This window comes from Squalius cephalus, assembly GCF_949319135.1.
Source record: "Squalius cephalus genome assembly, chromosome: 15".
In the NCBI taxonomy this organism is placed as follows: domain Eukaryota; kingdom Metazoa; phylum Chordata; class Actinopteri; order Cypriniformes; family Leuciscidae; genus Squalius; species Squalius cephalus.
The window spans coordinates 35,484,324-35,510,329 of NC_137136.1; the positions used below are offsets into that span (position 1 = coordinate 35,484,324).

The 26,006-nt window shown below is 38.6% G+C and overlaps 1 protein-coding gene across 1 annotated transcript in view; it reads left to right on the top strand.

The window, feature by feature from the left end:
- The window catches only part of LOC307172576 (NLR family CARD domain-containing protein 3-like), a 114,319-nt gene that overhangs the window by 13,634 nt on the left and 74,679 nt on the right, over positions 1 to 26,006 (top strand). The window contains exons 6-9 of the mRNA XM_079895079.1: positions 2,597 to 2,692; positions 9,602 to 11,329; positions 12,925 to 12,996; positions 19,132 to 19,305. Coding sequence (XP_079751205.1) covers positions 2,597 to 2,692; positions 9,602 to 11,329; positions 12,925 to 12,996; positions 19,132 to 19,305 — 2,070 coding nt within the window. The remainder of the gene's footprint in view (positions 1 to 2,596; positions 2,693 to 9,601; positions 11,330 to 12,924; positions 12,997 to 19,131; positions 19,306 to 26,006) is intronic.

Genomic DNA, 26,006 nt, shown 5'->3' on the forward strand with positions numbered 1-26,006 from the left:
GTGTAGCCTAAATGATATGTTTAGATCAGCCTATATGTGCCTGTGTGGCTTTGCAACAAATGTGTTGTTATGCATGCACAATATAACAATTATTGATTGGTAATGTTAATATAAAAGAGCTTATATTGTGTTGCTTTATCAGCATTGCTAAATGTCCATCAGTTATGCATGTGCTGGAATAGTACTCTGTAAAATATATGATAAAAATAGTTTTCAACTTTTTTTAAAAGGAATGTAGCTTGTTCACTCTCGCCTTCCACTGCAACTCGCAGGACACGGAGCAACGGAAATCAAAAAGAGTAAGTACATATTTATCTACTATTTTTTTATCTACTACTGTGGCTTTGCAAAAAATGTGTTATGCATGCACAATATTACAATTATTGATTGGTAATGTTAATATAAAAGAGCTTATATATTTTTTGTTTTATCAACATGCTGATTGCCCTGCCCTGACATGCTGATAGTACTTTGATCAACCTTTATTAACCTTTATTAATATTATTATTTTTATAGGAATGTGGCAAAGAGGGCCAAGACAAACATTGAATCAATGAACTGGTACAGAAAGATCTTTCTACACTTCTTGGACATTGCTGCCACCAATGCTTTCCTTATCCACAAAGAGCTATCTGGTAACATGACCCATAAACAGTTCATGGAACAGCTTATTGCAGAGCTCTGTGGTGTGTCACAGAAAGTAGCACCAAAACAAACCAGTAGTCTGATTATTTATTTTGGTCACATTTGATTTGCTTAGAGCTCACATCAACGGGGCATAAGCATTTACTGTGAGATACCTGCCTTTACTTTTGTTTTTACAAAATTACAATAAAACAGATTGAAAAACCAAACATTTGAATCTCCTAATTCTTTGTTCAGGCTGCCTCACCTGATGGCCCATTAGCACTTGAGGGAGCGTCTATGTCACACCCCTGGTCTGAATCTCATTAATATTGATGACCCATTACCACTCCCACGCATAAACCTCTTCTGACAAAAAAACTGTTTTACAATGTTTAAATCAATGTAGTGTTTCATGTGAACAATTAGGCAGGATGATTTTCACATAATTTTGAAGCTAGAACTCAAAGGGACAACATCAATTAGTCAAAAGTCTTGTGGACATATATTTAATGTGTTTTGTGTTCTTAAATCAGCAACTTTCATTTAATTTTTTTCCAATAACCACGCATAAACATTATTCTCTTAAAACTACAAACATCTACATACACGTTAGCCCTGTTTGTGCTATATAGAGTGAATTTACACCTTTGCCATTAACATGTTTATAAATAACTGAAAAAAAAGCACAAATATCAAGGCATGTCAGAACATCTCAAGGACCCCAAAAACAGCTTGGTCCCCAGAGGGTTAATGTCTACTGACATTACTGTTCAGGAGTAATATGGGCTAAAAAGACACATAATAAAGTCAGATGTAAAATAACACTGCATAGTTTGTCATAGATAGATTAAAGCTTATAAAAGCCAAAATTATTCATCCAAGAGCTGTGACTGATTTTCTCTTTGCCTTTTGTTGTTTGATTCACATTAATGGAGCAATCGTCAGCAGGTTTATTAGACTGCTGCCTCTTTAAGACCAAATGCAGATCTATTCATACGCATCATATTTTCTCCCAACCATTTATGCCCATTTAAGACATAAACTGTATTTAAGTGAATAAACTGTTTAAGTGAATCTCCAAGCCATTTTTACATATTTGTGTGTATATTTGATCGTTTAGATGCGCACACGAAGCCCAAAATATACGTTGCTTTTCTCGTTGCGGTGTGTTTCGGATATGGTTTCGGAGCGCGCGCCGCATTTGGAACAGCGTCTATTGCGTCAATTTTGGTACTTTTAATAGCCTTTTATTATCAAACGCGTCCCGCAGTTTAGCAACAGTATAGACTACATTTTACAACAATCACCAATCGTGCAGATTCTGAAGTTACGTTTGGGTTTTAGGGAGAAATGAAAGCGCACCGCTGTGAAGGGAAGGAAGTTGCGTTGGAGAGAATGCGGCTTTAGTTTTTAATGGTTATACCTCAAGTATCTTCTTTTTTATAATCATTGGAAGACAAAATCTAAAATAAAATTAGTTTGATATCAAAGATCTAAAGTGTAACCGTTTGAATGTTTAGTTCTGTCCTCATCGTCACTCATTAAGCAGGGCTGTTGTGATGTGCGCGCCGTGGCTCCGCGTGAAAGATCGCTCTCTCTCTCACACACTCTCTCTCTTTAGCAAAAATGCATCACAGACAAAGGGTTCAATATTATTATATATAGAAGTGGCTGGTGAGATTAAATTTGCAAGATAATAATTTCTTAATAGCAATAATATATAGCACGTGTAGCCTACTTTCTTAATTTTTCCAGTACCGACAGCAGAACCGATAACGTCCGAGCTTATCGATCCAGCGGTCTTTCAAAATTCAGCACCGGTGCCCGTTTAATACCGGGTTTCGGTACCCATCCCTAATTGTTAATACATTCACACACTGTAAAAGCTGTTGGTCTGTTACTCAGTTAATGACACAATTACATCAATATCAGTGTGTCTGATTCTTTACCCTCTTCATTCTGATTTAAGGTCAAACCTTCTATCCAGGCCAGTTCAAAACAAAACTGTGTACAAGCCTGTGATTCAACCACAAGACTTTAATGAAAGCATGTATCCTGGTTTCAGGTAATATGCAGGACTTTGTTGTTGTTGTTGTTGTTTAATTTTCAGGGCTCGCAAAATCGCTAACCTGACGTCCCGGGGCTATAGTGTTTTCCAGTCAGGCGACCAAAATGCATAACCGGCCTGCCTGACGGGCTATCTGAAATAGTGTTCACTTCAGTCTTGTTCAATCCGCAGCGGTGCCGACCAGAGCGCACATCAGAAACAGAGGATGTGTGTGTGTGTGTGTGTTCATCTGAGCCTCATTGGTCTGTCACTGCTCGTTAATGTCAGAATATTTGAGATGACCAATCAAATCAAAGTAGGCGGGATTTATGTTCACAGAAGCTGCTGAGCGCGAATTTGAGCAGAGCGACTCGACGCTTCAGTTTACAGTCAAGTGCAAGATAAGATTTAAGTAGCTAAACTTCTAATTTCGATTGCTCCTGTCTGCCTCGCTGCCTGCTGTGAGTGTGTTTGTTTGCTTCGGTGCTGTAAGCTCCGTCTTAGCCTTATATTTCTTTGTTTTGAACCATCATTTTACTACCATTTCTAGTTGTTTATACTACTACATTTTACCCAACATCTCAGATTAACCTGACATCGCTAGCTTTTGTTATTAGTACTACTAGCACAAAACGCTAGTAATTCACTAGCCTGTTAACGCGCCACCCGTGCGCTCAGCTATTTTTATTTATTTATTTTTCTCTCGCGCGTCCGCGCCTTTGAGTTCATAAAAAGCTCAGGGGAGTAAGAATCAGTCAACAAACACGGTGAGTAATGTCTTGTCCTGTTATTGTCACCTGCACTTCATGTCACATGTTTAGTATAGCCTTCTCTGTCGGCAATATAGGATTTATATGTGATAAATGTAAGGAGACAGTTAGGTTGACAGAAGATTTCAGAATTAGAAACACGCATCCAAACTTTAATTGAGGATAGTAAGAGTGCTTTAGATGTTTTGGATGCGCATAGCATAGTGAACACTTTACATGAGTCGGTTCCGGCTGAAGTAGAGCCTGTGCAGCCGGGCAAATGGGTGACAGTGAGGGATTGCTCTAGTCGCGGATCAAAAAACCACTCTTCCGTTCCGATTACCATAACAAATCGATTTGCCCCGCTCAGTGAAACACCCACTGAGAATGATTGTGCCCTAGTTATTGGCGATTCTATTACACGGAACGTGAAAATAGAGACACCAACCACCATAGTCACATGTTTGCCGGGAGCCAGAGCGCCTGACATCAAAGCAAATTTAAAAGTGCTGGCTAATGCTAATCGTAAATTCTCTAAGATCATTATTCATGTCGGCACTAATGATGTTCGACTCCGCCAGTCGGAGATCACCAAAATTAATATTAAAGAGGTGTGTGAACTTGCAAGTACGATGTCAAGGACTGTAATTTGCTCTGGCCCCCTTCCTGTTCGCAGGAGTGATGAGATAGTTAGTAGATTGTGTTCGCTTAACGGTTGGCTGTCTAGGTGGTGTCCGCTTAATAATATAGAATTCATAGACAATTGGAAAAGTTTTTGGGGCAAACCTGACCTGTTGAAAAGAGATGGTATTCATCCCTCCTGGGATGGTGCTGCTCTTCTCTCTAGTAATATGGCTCATAGTCTTAGAGCTCAAACATGACAATCTGGGGCTCAGGTCAGGAAGCAGACAGACTGGCTTAACCGACTGTCTGCTAGCGGCCTCGCGTCACCAAGGTCAGATAAATCCTATCACATAGAGCCTCTTTCACCTAGCTATCATCATATAGAGACTGTGTCTGTTCCCCGAATTTGGAAATCCAAAAAACGTTTAAACCCATCTAAGGTTAAAAATTTAATTGATGTTCAACAAATAAAAAACAGCTATATTACAGATGAGCAAATGCTAAAGCTTGGGTTGCTGAATATTCGATCGCTTACTTCAAAAGCACTCGTTGTTAACGATATGATTTCAGATAATAACCTAGATGTGCTGTGTTTGACAGAAACCTGGCTAAAACCAAACGATTACATTACTTTAAATGAATCAACCCCGCAAGATTATTGTTATAAACATGAGCCTCGTCTGAAACGCAAAGGGGGTGGTGTTGCTGTAATTTATAGTAATAGTTTCAAAACCACTAAGAAATCAAGTTTTAAATATAATTCTTTTGAAGCATTGGTGCTTAATGTAAAAATATATAGTGTAAACGATAAATTACGTTTGAGATTTGTGCTGGCTACTGTATACAGGCCACCAGGGCACCATACAGACTTTATCAAAGAATTTGCGGACTTTCTATCAGAATTAATATTGACTGCAGATAAAGTACTAATTGTTGGTGATTTTAATATACACATCGATAATGAAAAAGATGCATTGGGATTGGCATTTAAAGACATTGTAAATTCAATTGGAGTTAGACAACACGTGTCAGGACCTACTCATCGTCGTAATCATACTCTAGATCTAATATTATCACACGGAATAGATGTTGATGCCGTTGAAATTCTGCAGCAGAGCGATGACATCTCAGATCATTACCTAGTCTCGTGTAATTTGCATTTAGCCAAGGCTGCAAAGCCGACTCCGTGTTTCAAATATGTGAGACCTATCACTTCTGCTACTAAAGATTGCTTTATTAATAATCTTCCTGATCAGTTTCATCATCTCAGCATCCCAGATAGCTTAGAAGAACTAGATATTACAACAGAAACGTTTAACTCTCTCTTTTCCAGCACTTTAGACACAGTTGCTCCGTTGCGCTTAAAGAAGATTAAAGAAAATAGTCCAACGCCATGGTACAACGAGCACACTCGGGCCCTTAAGAGAGCAGCCAGAAAAATGGAGCGCAACTGGAAGAAAACAAAACTAGAGGTATTTCGCATTTCATGGAAGGAGAGCTCAATTACTTACAGAGAGGCTTTAAAAGCTGCTAGATCTGCTTATTTTTCAACCCTATTAGAAGAAAATAAACATAATCCTAGGTATTTATTTGAAACGGTGGCTAAACTAACGAAAAATAAAGCTTCAAGCACCGAAGTTTACAAGCAACACAGCAGTAATGATTTTATGAACTACTTCACTTATAAGATTGATAATATCAGGGACAAAATTATAACTATGCAACCGTCTACTACAGTATCGCATCAGGCAGTGCATTGTAGTCTCCCTGAGGAAAAATTTGATTCATTCGTTGCTATAGGAGAGGAAGAATTTACTAAACTCATTAAATCATCTAAATCTACAACATGTATGTTAGACCCTATACCGACTAAGCTACTGAAAGAAATACTTCCAGAGGTCATAGATCCTCTTCTTAATATCATTAATTCGTCTTTGTCTCTAGGATACGTACCAAAAAACTTTAAGCTGGCTATGATTAAACCGCTTGTTAAAAAAACTCAACTTGATCCTACAGAATTAGTCCATTACAGGCCGATCTCAAATCTACCTTTTCTGTCAAAGATATTAGAAAAGGCAGTATCCTCACAACTGTGTTCCTTTCTTGAAAGAAATGATATCTGCGAGGATTTCCAGTCCGGATTTAGACCGTACCATAGTACCGAGACAGCTCTCGTTAGAGTCACAAATGATTTGCTCTTATCATCTGATCGTGGTTGTGTCTCACTATTAGTGTTACTCGATCTTAGTGCTGCATTTGACACCATTGACCACAACGTTCTTTTAAATAGATTAGAACATTATGTTGGCATTACGGGAAATGCACTAGCATGGTTTAAATCATACTTATCTGACCGTTATCAGTTTGTAGCAGTAAATGATGAGATGTCTCATCGATCACAAGTTCAGTATGGCGTACCACAAGGCTCAGTACTAGGGCCGCTGCTGTTCACTCTGTACATGCTACCATTAGGAGATATCATTAGGAAACATGGCATTAGCTTTCACTGTTATGCCGATGATACTCAGCTCTATATTTCTTCAAAACCTAACGAAACTTATCAATTCACAAAATTAACGGAATGCATAGCGGATATAAAAAATTGGATGACTCGTAATTTCCTACTTCTAAATTCTGAAAAAACAGAGTTTCTAATTATTGGACAAAAAACTTCCTCACGTAATAACCTAGAATGCTGTCTAACACTTGATGGCTGCTCTGTTAAGTCTTCATCGTCGGTTAGGAACCTGGGTGTGCTCTTTGATACCAATCTTTCATTTGAAAGTCACGTGTCTAGTATCTGTAAAACTGCATTTTTCCATCTTAAAAATATATCTAAATTACGCCATATGCTCTCATTGACAAATGCGGAACAATTAGTTCATGCGTTCATGACCTCAAGGCTAGATTATTGTAATGCCCTACTGGGTGGTTGCCCTGCACGCTTAATAAACAAACTACAGCTGGTCCAAAACGCAGCAGCTCGAGTTCTTACCAGAACCAGGAAGTATGACCATATTAGCCCAGTTCTGTCAAAACTGCATTGGCTCCCTATTAAACATCGCATAAATTTTAAAATATTGCTGATCACTTACAAAGCACTAAATGGTTTAGCTCCGCAGTACTTGAGCGAGCTCTTAACGCATTATAGTCCGTCACGTCTATTGCGATCTCAAAATTCCGGCCAGTTACTAATACCTAGAATATCAAAGTTGACTGCTGGCGGTAGATCCTTTTCCTATTTAGCACCAAAACTCTGGAACAGTCTTCCTACCATTGTCCGGGAAGCAGACACACTCTGTCAGTTCAAAGCCAGATTAAAGACACATCTCTTTGACCTAGCTTTCACATAATACATTATAGACTTCTATAATTTAATGTTAGGCTGCATATATTAGGTCAGCCGGAACCGGGAACACTTCCCAAAAATCCTGATGTACTCGTTACATCATGAGAAGAATGGCATCTACGCTAATTTTAGTGTCTGTGTTTATCCCGAGGTTTTCCTGCAGCCTGCCGGATCCAGGCCGTATCCAGATCTGACGAAGGACCTTCGCCTGGACCGATGACAACGCAGTGCTGAAGTGCCAACTAGTCTCTCCCTATGGAGGATCCCACTACCACTATACAGATAAGGGTTGTCGGGAAAATTTGTTTCGCGTTCCTACCCCAAAGCAACAAAATAAAATAAAATTCTTTATCAAAATTTATAAGGAAAGACAAGTACTTTGTTTAGGCTTGGCTTGTAGGGAATTCCAAACCTGCGTATATTCAAACGCACATAACTATAGAACCCATTCTAAATGCGCATGTGAACACCATCAGCGTTTCTCACAGGTTCGCGTTTAAAGTCTGTGTAGAGGGAATGGTGTCGTCTTAGCGGCCCCTAATTTAATAACAAATGATCGTTGCGACGGAAGCAAATCAATCAAAACTAACTTTAGATGGAAATAACTTAACTCTGCTATAAAGCCAAAACAATCTCTGTTACCTTAAATTATACGCTTATCTATGAAACAATCTACATTGTTAAAAGCGCTATATAAATGAAGATGACTTGACTTGACTTAAACATTTCACATTTGACAGTTTTTTTAGGTCATAAATGTAAAACGAATGACAAAAATAATCAGACAAACGAATATTCTTTTGTCTAATTCCTCCATTTTGAACTGAAAATAGGCCTATATAACGTGACTCATGTAATGTAATAATTAGTTTACTGACATTGTGAGGGGACAAGAAACATTAAAACCGTTTTCATCATGTTAGGCACAAGATTAATAATGAATGTGTACATGTTGAGAATTAATACAATACAATTTGTAGCCTTCAGTAAATTAAAAAAGTTCAGCTTTAGGAGGGGAAGAGACAGGGCAAGATGAGGAGACTGAGAGAAAAAGAAAGAGTGATGGATAAGAAGTGAGAGCAGGTATTGACACATAATCTACTGCCCGCTGACATGGGTTTTAAAGCTATTTCTTATCCTTTTTTTTTGGCCTTCAAACGTCTTGAAAAGCACATAATCAGAGAAATAAAAAATTTGAACCCCCTAACAACCTTAAATTTAGCACCTATTTGATTATAAAGCCCTGTCTACGGCCCTGTATTAGGAATAATATCAATAATGAATTTGTACATATTGTGAATGAATTTAATAAACTTAGTTAGGCTACCTGGTTTTCCTAGTAGCTTTCAGTAAATGAACTCGTCTGAGAAAATGATTCAATGATCAGTTGACCCTATGTTTACTTTCTTCACTGACAGACAAAAATGGAAAGCCTAAATCAGTCAAAGCTCAGCTTTAGGAGGAGAACAGACAGAGCAAGAGAAAAACAAAGAGAAAAATAGTGTGATGCTGATGAGGAGAGAAAAATAATCAGCTACGTGACATGGTTTTAAAGCTATTGTTATCAAATTTTTTGGCCTTCAAAACATCTTAAAATGCACATACACGTATGTAGATCAGAGAAATCAAAATTTTCTATTATTAAATCAAAACTAGCCTACCTCACTTTCGGGAAACTAGTTTCTATACTATGCTCACTATTAAACTAGTTAATAGTGAGCATTAGACCCTAAACTAAAGTGTTACCCTCATTGGGGGCTGAGCCACAGACACAGACTGATTCATGTTCCATACTGGTCACACAAATTTCAGTTCAGTTAGAACCAGATGTATATTTGTATTGATTAATCTAATTTGACTATTTTATATCCAATTGTTGATATTTGTGTTGAAAGTTTTTGATTCATGTTTTGACTCCAAACCAATTTTCTACATTAAAAATGGTCTTTTTATTTGGGCTAGTAAAATTCTTTTCGGGCTACCAAAATCTGAAGAGTGCCTGCCCGAAGGCCTACCAGCGATTTAGAAATTTTGCGAGCCCTGATTTTAGGTGCTGAAATTCACATCACAAATCACTCAAACACATGATTAATGATTAACACGTTTCAGAAACCTAATGATGTTCTGTGTGCCATAAATAGTTTTGTAATTTATGGCTATTTACTTCTCTGACTTGTGTAATAATGTGGTATTTTAATCTTACAGCAATGACTCTAATCCTGCTGAAGTCCTCAACACATTGAGATCAAATCTGAGACAGAAGTTTGAGTGTTTGTATGAGGGAATATCAAAGCAGGGAAACCCAACACTCCTGAATGAGATCTACACAGAGCTCTACATCACAGAGAGTGGAAGTGGAGAGATAAATAATGAGCATGAGGTGAGACAGATTGAGACACAGTCCAGGAGAGCAGAAACAGAGGACTCACCGATCAAATGCAGTGACATCTTTAGACCTTTACCTGGACAAGACAAACCCATCAGAACTGTGCTGACAAAGGGAGTCGCTGGCATTGGGAAAACAGTCTCTGTGCAGAAGCTCATCTTGGACTGGGCTGAAGGGAAAGAGAATCAGGACGTCCAGCTCATATTTCCACTTGCTTTCAGAGAGCTCAACTTGATGAAGGACAAAACACTCAGTCTTTCAGGTCTTCTTCATCTCTTTTTCCCTAAAACAAAAGAAATGGAAATATCCAGTGATGAGTATAAAGTGTTGTTCATCTTTGATGGTCTGGATGAGTGTCGTCTGTCTCTGGATTTTCAGAGCGATGTGAGGTTGTGGGATGTGACTGAATCAGCCTCAGTGGACGAGCTGCTGACGAACCTCATTGTGGGGAATCTGCTTCCCTCGTCTCTCATCTGGATCACTTCCAGACCAGCAGCAGCGGATCTCGTCCCCTCTGAGTGTGTCCATCGAGTGACAGAGGTACGAGGCTTCAGTGACACACAGAAGGAGGAATACTTCAGGAAGAGAATCAGTGATCAGAGTCTGGCCCGCAAGATCATCTCCCACCTGAAGTCCTCAAGGAGCCTCTTTATTATGTGCCACATCCCAGTGTTCTGCTGGATCTCAGCCACTGTTCTAGAGAAGATGTTGAGTGAAGCAGAGAGAGGAGAGATTCCCAAGACTCTCACACAGATGTACACACACTTCCTGCTCATTCAGACCAACATCAAACATGAGAAGGACTATGAGAAGAAAGTGAAAGATGAAGACATGATTGTCAAACTGGGGAAACTGGCTTATCGGCAGCTTCTGAAAGGCAACCTGATCTTCTATGAGGAAGATCTGAGCGAGTGTGGCATTGATGAGACAGAAGCATCAGTTTACTCAGGATTGTGCACTCAGATCTTCAGAGAGGAGTTGGGCTTGTGTCAGGGGAAAGTCTTCTGCTTTGTTCATCTGAGCATTCAGGAACATCTAGCAGCTCTATATGTGCATCTCTCCTTTATCAACAATAACATCAATGTGTTTGACCAGACTACCAAACCAACTAATGGAGACAGAGTTTCCCTATCTGATCTCCATCAGAGAGCTGTGGATGAGGCTTTACACAGTAAAAATGGGCATCTGGACCTTTTCCTTCGTTTCCTTCTGGGTCTGTCAGTGGAGTCTAATCAGAGTCTCTTACAAGAACTAAAGACACAGACAGCAAACCGCTCTCACAACAATGAGAGAACAGTTGACTATATTAAAGAAAAGATCAGTGAGAATCCCTCTCCAGAGAAATACATCAATCTGTTTCACTGTCTGAATGAACTGGGTGATCTTTCTCTAGTGAAAAAAGCTGAACCTCATAAGAGCTCAGGAGGATTACGTGATGTGAAACTCTCCTCGTCTCAGTGGTCAGCTTTAGTGTTTGTGTTGTTGTCCTCAGAGGAGACACTGCAGGAGTTTAACCTGAACAGATTAATTGGAGACAGAAATGATTGGTAAGTAACACTGAGTGCAATCATTACAGTCTAAAACATTATGAACAAAGAGAAACTAAGAGATCAGAAGTGTTTAAATCACGGGGCACAGATTGATTTCTGGGATGTTGTACATAATTCGCGGGTGTTTCTCAAACCGTGGCTGTGTGCTAGTAAAGCTGCATATCTCGACTGCCACGTCATCAAGCACCTCTGAAGGCCGTCTCAGTTTGAAGGATGTTTTGAAGACAGACTTCATTTTGTGTCTTTAATTCAGCTCATTTTGAAGGATGCATCAAGTATATACTTTGTGTTCTTCAGTCTCCCACAATTCTTTGCACACATTCTAATTCATGTAAAAGAACTGATGGAAAATGAGTCGGCACTGAGTTTATCTGAGTTCATTATGAAGTGTAAGACACCGATAATGTATTCGGAGATGAAGGCATACATGTTATCTTTTGTTTCTGTGTAAATTAATCACTGAACACTAAACTGACAATAATGTAAGACACAGACGTCATTTACTGTATTGCATTAATAAAAAAGCCAGTTAATATAAGCCTTTCAAAGTAAACTCATTGAGTTTACAAACAAAGAGCGTTGTGTGCGCACCGTCTGCGCCATCACTAAAATTGGGCTGCAAGCGGATCCTCCTGATGATGAGAATCACGTCACGCGGACGCCAAAGTAAACTTGATAAAACAGTTAATGGCCTTGATGCCGTTCCTGGTGGTGTTTAGCTCTTCACAGTGGCGTAGCGGACGGGCACACAGGGCATATTACATTACTGTTGTTATTATTATTAGGCTACTTTTATCATTAATATTACAGTTTATTTGCCCCGCAATAATTTCATAGCGCATCACCGCATAACTGACGTGCTGTGAGGATAAAAGATTAGATTAGCTTACTTACAAAGACAACTTGTTGAACACAAAACACTTCTTGATTCATGAAAATACGCATTTTTTCACTAGGGGCCACAACAGAAGTATTTTAGAAAATAAATTAGATTAATGTCTCATCATCATTTTTCTTTATCAACAGTTGCTGGCAAAATGATGGACAATGATTCACATTTTGTGCGCATCATTTCCTGTGACAATAAAACTAAGTAAATTATTAAATAAACAAGTAACAAGCAAACAAACTCGTGTGCTTTATTTCTACAAACAATTTGCTGATGCAGGTACAAAAATACTTTTTTTCTTACTCCCAACTCAGGAGTTAAATGTCTCCATGGTGATAACCATAGCAACGGACAGGACAAACAAATCTGATATGTCCAAATAGTGTTGTAGTGTAAATGCAGACTAATAGACCTGCCACAGCAACATCAACAAGAAGAAAAAACAAATCTGTGATGGCTGAATACAAGGCTTCTACAGTTATAGATACTAAAACTACTTTTTCACATGTTCTTTATAAAGCAGTGTTTAATTAAAAGTTAATAATAGTTTTAATTAATAGTTGTTAATAGTTAATTACAAGTTAATTAATAGTTGAGGGTATTTAGGAATGTATACTATATTATTTACTTATGATATGAATTATTATTATTATTGTTATTATTATTGTTAGCATGAATAATTCACTTTTTTATTTTCAATTAGTGTCACACAGAACACTGCAGATGAAGTTCTTCAGAAGCTGATGCCTGTGGTTTCAGCAACTAGATTCGCTCTGTAAGTAACACTGAGAACAAGCATCACTGTTAAAACATTATAACAGTTCTTACTTAAACATTATAAATGAATGGTTTAATAAAAAAATGAGTCACACTTCAGCTCTTAAACCTTCCACCTATCTGATCTGATTTGTAATCTACTTAACCATTTTTTATGTTTGTTTGAGAAAGTTATATTCAAATATATGCAGGGTAAGTGTACCCATTAAGCCCATGTACCCTTTAAGCCCACTTTCAACTCTAAAGTCAAATTAAAAAAAGAGAAAATAATATTTTATGCTGCTTATTATTTTAACCAATCCAGCCACTTCCCTGGCATTTTTTTTTGCATACCAATCACATTTGGCAGTGTTGAGTTAGCCCCACCCATGTGCATGCTGTCTCAGGGGACCTCACACAAAGTCACCCCAAAACTTTGGTGTTTCGGGACCTTTCAGAAAACAACACATTTCTGCAATTTTCAGCCATTTCTTTGGTAAGATAAATTTATTGTTTTTTGTGTATGAACAAATAGTACTTTACCATTTTATATTATTTTCCTTTAAATGGAAAGATGAGTTTTATTAGCTTGCGTTCAAAGCTAATCTCTAGGTCAAACCATTAGCCTTACAGAAAGATACAAACCCGATTCCAAAAAAGTTGGGACACTGAACAAATTGTGAATAAAAAAGGAATGGAATAATTTACAAATCTCATGAACTTAAATTTTATTCACAATAGAATATACAGGTGCTGGTCATATAATTAGAATATCATCAAAAAGTTGATTTATTTCAGTTATGCCATTCAAAAAGTGAAACTTGTATATTATATAGACTCATTACATGCAAAGTGAGATATTTTAAGCCTTTATTTGTTATAATTTTGATTATTATGGCTTACAGCTTGTGAAAACCACAAAATCAAAATCTCAGAAAATTAAAATATTACATGAAATCACACAGTAATTACACAGTGATACCATGGTCATTGAACCAGGTTTTGGTTATTTTGGCAGTGTGGGCCGGTGCAAATCCTGCTGGAGAATGAAGTCAGCATCTCCATAAAGCTTGTCTGCTGAAGGAAGCATGAAGTGCTCTGGAAATGTCCTGGTAGACGGCTGCGTTGAGTGGACAGCACAGTGGACCAACACCAGCCGATGACATGGCTCCCCAAACCAACACAGACTGTGGAAACTTCACACTGGACTTCAAGCATCTTGGATTGTGTGCCTCTCCATTCTTCCTCCAGACTCTGGGACCTTGGTTTCCAAATGAGATGCAAAATTTGCTCTCATCAGAAAAGAGGACTTTGGTCCACTGTGCTTTATTAAATCCAGAGTCAACGCAGCCGTCTACCAGGACATTTTCAGAGCACTTCATGCTTCCTTCATTTTCCAGCAGGATTTGCACCTGCCCACACTGCCAAAAGAACCAAAACCTGGTTCAATGACCATGGTATTACTGTGTAATTACTGTGTGATTTCATGTAATATTCTAATTTTCTGAGATTTTGATTTTGTGGTTTTCACAAGCTGTAAGCCATAATCATCAAAATTATAACAAATAAAGGCTTGAGATATCTCACTTTGCATGTAATGAGTCTATATAATATACAAGTTTCACTTTTTTAACGGAATTACTGAAATAAATCAACTTTTTGATGATATTCTAATTATATGACCAGCACCTGTAGATAACATATCAAATGTTGAAAGTGAGACATTTTGAAATGTCATGCCAAATATTGGCTCATTTTGGATTTCATGAGAGCTACAAATTCCAAAAAAGTTGGGACAGGTAGCAATAAGAGGCCGGAAAAGTTAAATGTACATAAAAGGAACAGCTGGAGGACCAATTTGCAACTTATTAGGTCAATTGGCAACATGATTGGGTATAAAAAGAGCCTCTCAGAGTGGCAGTGTCTCTCAGAAGTCAAGATGGGCAGAGGATCACCAATTCCCCCAATGCTGCGGCGAAAAATAGTGGAGCAATATCAGAAAGGAGTTTTTCAGAGAAAAATTGCAAAAAGTTTGAAGTTATCATCATCTGCAGTGCATAATATCATCCAAAGATTCAGAGAATCTGGAACAATCTCTGTGCGTAAGGGTCAAGGCCGGAAAACCATACTGGATGCCCGTGATCTTCAGGCCCTTAGACGGCACTGCATCACATACAGGAATGCTACTGTAATGTAAATCACAACATGGGCTCAGGAATACTTCCAGAAACATTGTCAGTGAACACAATCCACCGTGCCATTCGCCGTTGCCGGCTAAAACTCTATAGGTCAAAAAAGAAGCCATATCTAAACAGGATCCAGAAGCGCAGGCGTTTTCTCTGGGCCAAGGCTCATTTAAAATGGACTGTGGCAAAGTGGAAAACTGTTCTGTGGTCAGACGAATCAAAATTTGAAGTTCTTTTTGGAAAACTGGGACGCCATGTCATCCGGACTAAAGAGGACAAGGACAACCCAAGTTGTTATTAGCGCTCAGTTCAGAAGCCTGCATCTCTGATGGTATGGGGTTGCATGAGTACGTGTGGCATGGGCAGCTTACACATCTGGAAAGGCACCATCAATGCTGAAAGGTATATCCAAGTTCTAGAACAACATATGCTTCCATCTAGACGTCGTCTCTTTCAGGGAAGACCTTGCATTTTCCAACATGACAATGCCAGACCACATACTGCATCAATTATAATATCATGGCTGCGTAGAAGAAGGATCCGGGTACTGAAATGGCCGGCTTGCAGTCCAGGTCTTTCACCCATAGAAACATTTGGTGCATCATAAAGAGGAAGATGCGACAAAGAAGACCCAAGACAGTTGAGCAACTAGAAGCCTGTATTAGACAAGAATGGGACAACATTCCTATTCCTAAACTTGAGCAACTTGTCTCCTCAGTCCCCAGACATTATAAAAAGAAGAGGGGATGCCACACAGTGGTAAACATGGCCAACTTTTTTGGAATGTGTAGCTCTCATGAAATCCAAAATGAGCCAATATTTGGCATGACATTTCAAAATGTCTCACTTTCAACATTTGATATGTTATCTATATTCTATTGTGAATAAAATATAAGTTTATGAGATTTGTAAATTATTCCATTCCTTTTTTACTCACAATTTGTACAGTGTCCCAACATTTTTGGAATCAGGTTTGTAGACTGCCAAAGAAATAAGCACGTGAACTGCAAACAATAAATGTTTTGTGATTCATTTTACATTAATTTACAAATAAATCCATCATAAATTGTTTTGTAGAGGAGATTATTTTTATAAATTAACTTTTTTTTAAGATGGGCTTAAATGGTACAGCGCCACAAAATGCATGCAAACTATAGCCATTACAAGCTAACCTTGAATGAAAAAGACTTAACATTTCTCAATGTGGGCACAATGAAATTTACTATGATACTAGTCCACAGTATATTTAACCCTTTAGGCGCCAGAGGTTTTTTCCTAAAACGTTCGATTTTGACATCTTAATTTCAAAAGGCTATATCTTAAAAGTGATAAAAGATAGAGACTTTCTGTAAGTTAGAGAAATATTAAGGATGACCCAAAGTTTATGTAGGGATTACATTTTCCCATCTAATTTGCATATTATGACATCATATGGTGGCGGTCATCTTGGATTATAGAATTTTTATGGTTTTTGTTGATGTTTATTTGTTTTTTTGTTGTTGTTTTTTTAGCTGACAAAGACGCACACATCACAAGGACATGAACACACAAAAAAGAACACATATTGTACACTACTAAATGGTCAGGGAAATAAATAGTAAATCAACAGTGTAATAAATGTCAGACAAAAACAATTGTTGCAGGGCTTTTGCTGTAGAGATAATGACTCCCTATTCATCCAGGTGACATTTCTTGTAGTGTTTCATGGTGTGGTCTTGCGATAGACTATGCATAACAGCCCCTCTGCCCCGTGTCACATCGCCTCTTCTCCTGCTACGAGCAGCGTATGTGCACAGCTCGGACTACTGTCATTGTCATTGCGACTCCCCACCCTGCCTCCACGTTGCCCCCTAACTGTCCTATGAATACTTCGACCTCGTCTAACATACCCAGTGGCATTAGACAAAGTCTCCACCACAATACTGTCGCCGCGATTGCGGAGAGGCACACGGTCACCATGGCTAGCGCGGTAAAAATCTCCCGCGGCCGCCTCGTTCCCCACAACACTAACACGCCTGCTAACTTCGCGATGAACACTCCGACCCCGGGAAACATTGTTCCCACCACTGACATTGGGCAAAGGACCATCTAACGTTATATTGGGCAAAGGATTCACCGTTTGTGCTTGGTGTAGGGCTATACTTTCACTTTCAGAATCACCGTCATTTTCTGAAGGCAGATAACGTTATTCCCCTTCAGAATTAGGGTCCGCGAATAGAAGACCCAACACTTCATTGCGGGTAAGCTTTATTGATGCCATTAGATAATAATAATAATAATAATAATAATCTAATGCAAATACTCGCTGACGTTGACAATATTGCTCTGATAAAATGGCTCACTCGCACACTAGCTCCGCTTTTGTTCGCACTGATTCAATGCGCTCTAGCTCGAAGATTTTGTATAAAAGCATGACTTTTTTTTGAGTCGGGATGAAGTATGACATGTCTGCCAACTAGTGGAGGGGAGGTCGAACGAAATTTGACACCCTATTTGACAAAATCGGCTGTTTTATTCAGTGCCGCATTTTGTCGAGTAAACTCGACCGTGGCGCCCAGAGGGTTAAGCTCCATGCATGTATTTATAAACATATCTTACATTTTTAAAGGAAAACATTCTCTTTTTTCACCATTACTCACTGTGGAGCCATTTAAGCCCACCTTATGTGTTTCAGTGAGGAATCCCTCTAATTGCAGACTTCGATACATTTTCTGAAAGTGTTTAATGATAACGTGTGCTTTTACCTTACTAACCTTTTAACCTTACCTTATTTACACACAAATTACACACATTCATTCAAAAGAGATATGGTCACTTCCTGTGGAACTTTGATCGGGCATAACTCCAGAATCAAGCCAACCTAAGGCTGCATACTCCCGCTGTGGGGGGCCCACTAGGAGACCCCCCAAAACCCCAGAGTCTGGAGCCCCAACTCAGCTTCCTTCCCGAGATACACCCGGTTTAACTTCCACCTTTGACCAGCCATAACTTGAGAGCCAAACCGGCTTAAGGCTCCAGACTTCCGGTGTGGGGGGCCCACTTGGAGACCCCCCACAACCCGAGAGTCTGGAGCCTAAACTCGGCTTCCTTCCCGAGATACACCCGGTTTAACTTCCACCTTTGACCAGCCATAACTTGAGAGCCAAACCGGCTTAAGGTTCCAGACTCCCGGTGAGGCGGGCCCACTAGGAGGCCCCCCTAAGCCCAGAGTATGAAGCCCCAACTCGGCTTGGCTCCCGAGATACACCCAGTCAAACTTCCAGCTTGACTCCAGCTACAACTCCAGTCAAGCCGACTTAAAGCTCCAGAGCCCCGGCAACTAACACCTTCCCATACCACCCAGGGCTGTAATCAAACATTAGAAAAAGTTTTTTTTTTTTTATTATTCCCTGTCACTGAATAAATATATTGATGTTTTACTTCTTTAAAATCAAAACATTTTTTATATTTTGTGAATCAAAGATGATGTGGGCTTATTTGGAACACATGCGGGCTTAAATGGTGCCAAAGTACCAATTAAAGCCCATGCCAGACTTCTGACTTTATTCCTAAATTATCTTAATTTTATATTTTAAAATGTACATCAACTAATTAATACAATTTCAAATGAGAGATTACTCTTGCATTTTAACAAATATTTTTTCTTATAAACTGTCAATATCTATGAAAAAAACCTAGACTTAGATTTTGGTGGGCTTAATGGGTACACTTACCCATTTGTAATGTATGCATATAAACATTTATATTTAATGTATGTAATGTCTTCAATGTATTCCATTTGATCAGTTGTATATAATCATTCTCCCTTACATAGAGATATCATCTCTTAGAAAAACAGTTAAATTTACTGATATATTGAATTCATTGTTTAAAAAAAGAGATATTGCACAAATTATAAACACAATCAAGAAAAGAAAAAGATTTCTGTTTTGATCTGAGAGTTAAGAGTGTGTCATTGTTCTCTACAGGTTGTATAGGTGTGGTGTCACAGATGAAGGTTGTGCTGCTCTGGCTTCAGCTCTGAGATCAAACCCCTCACACCTGAGAAAACTGGATCTGTCTGAGAATAAACTAGGAGACTCAGGAGTGAAGCTGCTCTCTGCTGGACTGGCGAATCCTCACTGTAAACTGGAGGGACTGTGGTAAGATCAAACATGACTCTCACATGAAACTGTCACTGCGAATTCATAAAGTATAATCAAAATGGAATAAAATGCAGGAAAATAACTATTATTTCATTAATTAAAAGCAAAGCTATTAAAAAAACATGATAAAATTCATCAAATTATTTTTACGTCTGTTCATATGATGTAAGACAATTCATATTTTTAAAGCGTTTGCTCTATTTCTCCTGCCGCTGTGAGTTCAATTGTTTGATCTGTAAATGATTGAACACATGAGCTGCTCCTCATTAAGGTGATTCTGCAGTGCTGATAGTCACACTGAAAAACACACTTTGTAGAGATGGCAGAAGTACTCACTTCCCATATTCAAGTAGAAGTACAAGTAGAAGTACAGATACTTGTGTTAAAATATACTCTGGTAAAAGTAGAAGTACTGATTTAACTTCTTTACTCAAGTAAAAGTAACAAAGTACAGGCACATTGTGGGAATTTACTTAAAGTATAAAAGTAAAAGTAGCCTTGCGAATGACAACCATTTAGGGACCGTTCGGTAATTATGGAATGGACCACCGGAGGAAAATAGGGGAGGGTCATGTCTTTTTATTCTTTGTTGAGGGGAGGGTCATCCAACTTTGTTTAGTCTAGGGGGAGGGTCACCCATTTGGTGCATATTTTTCCATGTATCTCCATGTAGCTCTCTCAGTCTCGCCCCCCCCATTGCTAGCAGATGGGTCTGACCCATCAAAAGTCCAGTTTGGTGCTGTTTGACAGTGGCCGTGCGCTTCGGGCGTACATGCTCAGAAAAAGTACATCATATCAGAACAGAAAGCCAGTGAAGTGTTTACCCGGCAAAGCTTTAAAGCACAAGCAAATAATGAACTTTTTTGATTGTGAATAAGTGCAGAGTCCTGTTAGTGTAACTCTACCGCTGCGTTAACATGTGGTGTGAATGTACGTTGAGTTTTACTCATAGACTGTAAAAAATATGGACAAAGCGTCTGTGACGTCACCCATAGACTTTCTGAAGAACGGTTCTGAAGCCGTTTATGGGGGGTATGGGCGGCGCCATCTTGGAAAATCTTGGGAAATCCTAACCCCGCCCACCTTCTGACGCAGCGCGCATCACTCAGCTCGCTCTGCTACTCCGGTTATCTCTGTGTATATTTTAGGCAACGAAATATGTTATAAAACACCATACTAACTCTTTTCGTTTTCATTTAAAGAAATCTTAAACATGATAGCCACACAAATGTGGTTCAGGCAACGTGTATTGATTATATTCACTGCACATAACGTTTGCCTATTTATAACAAAACAAAATATAAAACACAAACCTGCCTCTTTTCGTTTTAAATATAATATAAAAATATTAAACATTTTAATATGGTCCAAGCAATATGTGCATTTGTACTAAACAACAGATTTTGCAGTAAACAACATTACAGTTTTAAATTTTTTTAAATACAATTATTAAAATTTAAAATGACAAAACTCAACCCAGTCTCTTTTTGTTAAATTTCACTTTTATCAATATTAGCCATTATAAAAGTATAAGTAAAAGGTATAAGAAGCTATACAAATAAAGCAAACAAACAATTCAATCAAACATACAAAGTCAGCGCTCTAGTCTAACCATACAACGGTAAAGTTAAATAGCTTATAAAGTTATGAAACGTCCCCTCAGCCAAAACGATTGGCCAGGGAACAAATGATAGATTCAGGAGACCAAAAATCGCCCGTTAGATATACATAAGACGAATTATATCTCATGTTTAACCACAACAGAGACGCCAGAGAAAGCTGCGAAGGTCAGAACGACAAGCCGAGGAAAGGCTGTTCCAGGCGGGGTACATGAGCGCCGAGCGCCCGGTCATCGCTGGATCTTACAACTGGATAAAATTTTCATAAATCTTTAAATAAACCACAGATTTGAGCTTTCAACAAAGTTACATTCTCACCTGAAAAACTCTTAAAACTACATTTCATGATACAGAAACAGTAGTATTATATTTCAACTGTGATGATTAAAAAAATCAAAAAAAAAAAAAATTTGGCGCTTCTTATGTTGTCATTCTCCTTGGCGCAGCCTAAGCTGTCAATCATGCTGTCAATCAAAGTTAACCATGCCCTTATTTGTCATACATTTTATATCTAAATACTATCTAAACTAACGAGTTAGAAAAAAATTCACTACCCTCGCCGTTGTCAGGCACTCGCAACCTAACGAAAAATACAATAAAAGTCCATGGGACCAACCTGTAAAAACATGAATTTATGCTGTGAAAACGGACATTTTAACATGGGGGCTATGGACATTTGCTCCCTTTTGGGACCTTTCCCTAGCGGATTTTCGATGTATTGCAGTTTTTCGCACTTCCGGGTAGGCTTCATTTTTCAGATTAGAATGTTGCCGCTTGGTTTTACTGTATTGGGACTAAGGCGCCAGAACTGCAGCTGAATGAACGTGCGCTGTAGCGCGATACTACCATATTTCTTCAGAAGCAGATCATGGGCTGTTTACACCTGGCCACTTCATGCGTTGTCTCAGATCGGATTGCTATCTGATTTATCAAAACGATTCCATTTACACCTGGTGACATAAATGTGTTTTTGCAAAACGGATTTAAATCCGATCTTCAATTCCCGCGATATATGCCGATTTAATGGAGTACTCGTCACCGAAAGCAACAGATATGAGCTGCATTTTATTGATCATCAGCTAAAATTTCTGATGAGGTTCTGTCGGGTCGTCTTGTGGAAAGTACAGATATTCGTGTTAAAAATGTAAGGATTAAAAGTAAAAAGTCGGCACAAAAATAAATAGTAAAGTAAAAATATCTGAAAAATCTACTTGAGTCCAGTAATGAAGTATTTATACTTCCCATCTCTGACCCTTTGATATCGTGATATACATTAAACACCCTTTAACCCCCTGAGGTCGGCGGTATCGCCGGCGAGACCAGCTTGCTTTTTTTTTATCAGTGTAAAAGAAACTCATAAATACTCTGTTGACTTTGATTTTCCATAGGAGTTTCATACATCAATCGATTCTGTTAAATGTGTATTATTTTTGTGTATACTCACAATAAAAACAAAGTGTTGTGCTTTTTGCCAAATAAAGAAAAATAAACACGAAGCGAGTTCTGCCTTCTCTCTGCCAGTGAAGTCCATTCTGAAACGCGTCCGAAAATGAACAATAACTCAGCGAATACTCAGTCAAACAGGCATACAGACACACAGGCATGAAGCTTGAATTCTCTTCTTTTAAATGAAGTAATTTATATAAAAAACAAATATTCTCATCTTGTGAAATCTGTATTAAAAGAGAGCGATTCCAGTCGTGCTCATTACAGCTCATTCAAAAATAATGTGACACGCCCACGGAGAGCGCGCGCTATTCAAACGCAAATGATTGAGGCAAACTTGTGAACGCCCCCATATCAGCTCGAGAAAACAAGTTTATTCAGATCATTACTTGTTTACACCGTCTCGCAGCGCTGTGAGGAATAATAATAATGGAAAATGTACCTCAGAAGTGCGGGTATATCGAGGAGCGAGCTGAGGAATACTGTAAGTTTTTTTTTTCCTTCTCACGTGAATCGGGTTTCTGTTTATGAATGAATGAACGGCAGAGATGCGTGCTGTTTACCACAGCTCGCAAAAAGACAGTTTAAATTTAAATTGCGTGTGTGAAAGAATGATGATGTTTTAGCAAACTGTATTGCTATACTGAGATGAGTAAAAATTAAACATTTATGTGCCCTAATATTTCATAAAAACAACGTTACAGTCAGGCGAAATATGAAAGACAACATTTTGTTGACTAGATTTGGGTACAGTTTTTACTGTAGAATATACTGCCACATCAAATAAGCTTTTGTTTAGCAATTTCTATATATATATAAAATACTATTTTTGTCAAAAATAAAGTCATCAACTAAGATGTTAGCTGTTCCAATGTTGGCTATATTCAAACTAATGAATACATAGATAAAATGTAGGCCTATAATCATTTTTTTTTTTACAAAGAAAGAGTACACTTAAAATATTGTTGAAATTGTAATTATTGTTGTAATTGTAACCTTTTTAATAAAATAGCAAAACATATTTACAAGATAGATGTAAGCAAAATCTTAAATGGTCAATATAAGTCTTCTTCTAAATATATCTTTTGTCCTTGCATTGTGGCTCAGTCAGTGTCACACCTGAATGAATGGCTAATTATGCAGAGTGGGTGGGACATTGTATTCTCAGGTGTAAACCACTCCTCGTTCACGCCCCCCTCGCATATTGGCTTTCCAAGCAAAACCTGTTTTACATCAATTTAAATCTAGCCTGGGTTTCCCCATGCTGCCTTGAGCGCAGCGCGATTTTATTCACGCTGCTAGGCAGTCTGGATACCATGGACTAGATTTTCCCCTCAAATAGGGAACCAATCACAGAACGGGGAGGGAGCAGCAAGACGATGACGAAGTCTATGCGACACACCGAAGCAGTTTGTTTATCTATGGATCCAAAATGACAGACGTAAAAATATATGCATATTTTTAGGAACACATCTACAAAAATATGCCTGTATTTCAAGTTGATAAAATAATTTAAAATCCACATCAGTTTATTTGTGCCGACGCGCCACACCCTCCCAGGATCTATAACGTTACCTAGGCTACTTTCACTTTTAAAAATGCATCATAACCGCACGCGCGATCTGCTTGCAGTCGTCGAGATGGATGCTGAGGAGTTGAAGAAAAGAATAGCTAGTGGAGATTGTAAAGTTGTCGACAATACGTCATCAAAAATCAAGTCCAGTGTGTGGGAGAAATTTGGAGTTATCTGAAGAAAATATTGCGAAAGGCTTTGCTGCAAACATTTTCGTGTTGGATAGCCGCAGATGTGGAACTTCATCCCTGAGGAAGCACGCAGAAACTGTGGTAACAAAGCAGTTCTATTGAACGGTATTTTTCTAATTTAACACTGTTAAGTATGTGTGGTGTGCAGGGCGTGTTTGAACCCAAAATTGTCAGATGTAGGCTAGACGAAATTGCGTGGCATATACAGTAGTGTTGTAGCCGCGTCTGTTCGATTGGTAAAAGGTTATAAGGCTAACGTTACTCAGTTTTGTGGTAACGTTTGCCATGTTCTTCATGTATCAGCCTGTTGACAGCTTCGGCTGAAGTTGTCCTTGTGTTAATTGTCGTGTAATAATAACTTCTGTATGACCTGGCAATAAACATTTTTGTAAGTGTGTCTATAATGTGATAGTCTAAACTGATTTTATTTCGGCTGGGGGTCGAATGTCGGTTCTATTTTAAGCGGGTCGGTGCAGATTTTAATTAGTGCTGCTGTTGGAAAACGGGTCGGGTGCGGATTTACAAAATCGGACCCGTGCAGGACTCTGGTGTACACATAAATCTCTGATCCATCGTCGTCGTCTTCGTTGAATATCTGTCGCTCTACATAAGTCATCTGGTATAATTGAAACGATTGGCTATGAGCTACGTACAGGCGCATTTGATAGACATTTGTAGCGCCCAATAAACAGCTCTGGGCATTCGTAAACCACGCCTCAAATACGAGAAAATGAACATATGGTTTCCAGACCACGTCTCAAAGAGTAAGAGGTCTGACCAAGGGCGTAACTTTGGCTCTAACATTGGGGGGGTTAAACTCGCGGCATATTTATCAATTAATTTATTTATTGAATAATTTACTTGTGTAAAAGGTAACATGCTAATTTGCCATTCCTGTATTAGAAACATTGTGATACTTTTACTGATTTAGGCTACTTAATGTAAATGCAGCTGTTCACTTGACTATTTATGCCATAATGACACAGTAGTTAAATTAAGTCTTTAAGCACTAGCCAGCAGTGGCAGCTTCCATTTAATTGATTTTTTGTGTGTGTTCAATATCTTATGAAAAAAAAAAAAAAAAAAAGAACTTAAAGATTAATCAATTGCATCACTGTATTGGCACCTACATGCAGCAAATGTATTATGCACAATTCAACTCTCAATACATTACACAATACAGGGTGGCACACTGGAGTGCAGCTTGCACCTTTATTCTGAACAGATTTCACATATTGGTGGGCATCACCAAAACTCACCATCCACTAACAAAATCTAAACAAAAGCATGTAAATACAAAAGATGGCCTATCTGTAAATCACATTTTAAGGTATGTTACAACAAGGCTGCAACTTAACACACATACCATTCAGATAAAAGCACCAAACACCTGTTTACGTCTCGGTGCAAAAGAAAAGAACTGTGCACACACTGACTTCTTAGTTAAGAGGTCCAATTTGTCCTGATGGATGTGACAAACTGCAACATGGTTCAGCCTCTGTTGTGTCATAGTTGTGCATAACCAAGTCTTTAATCGTCTAAGAGCACTAAAGCTCCTCTCTGCCTCAGAGGACGAGACTGGTACCACAAGGAGTAATCTGATCAGAGTTTCAACTTCAGTAAACAAGCCTCGCACCTCTACTGGCAAATCTTTGAGAATGTTTGTTGCCTCTCCACAGGAACCATACATGTAATTTTGTTTGAACATAGGTAGCTGGATTTCCAGCAGCTGGGCATTAATTTCTGGGTAGTCATGAACCACCGGATCAATCTTTCCAGAAAGCAAGGTGTTCTCCAGCTTTTGTAGGGTAAGAAGACCACCCTGCTGGAAACGTTCTGTGAATTGTGTGTGATTGGTGTCAAGTACCT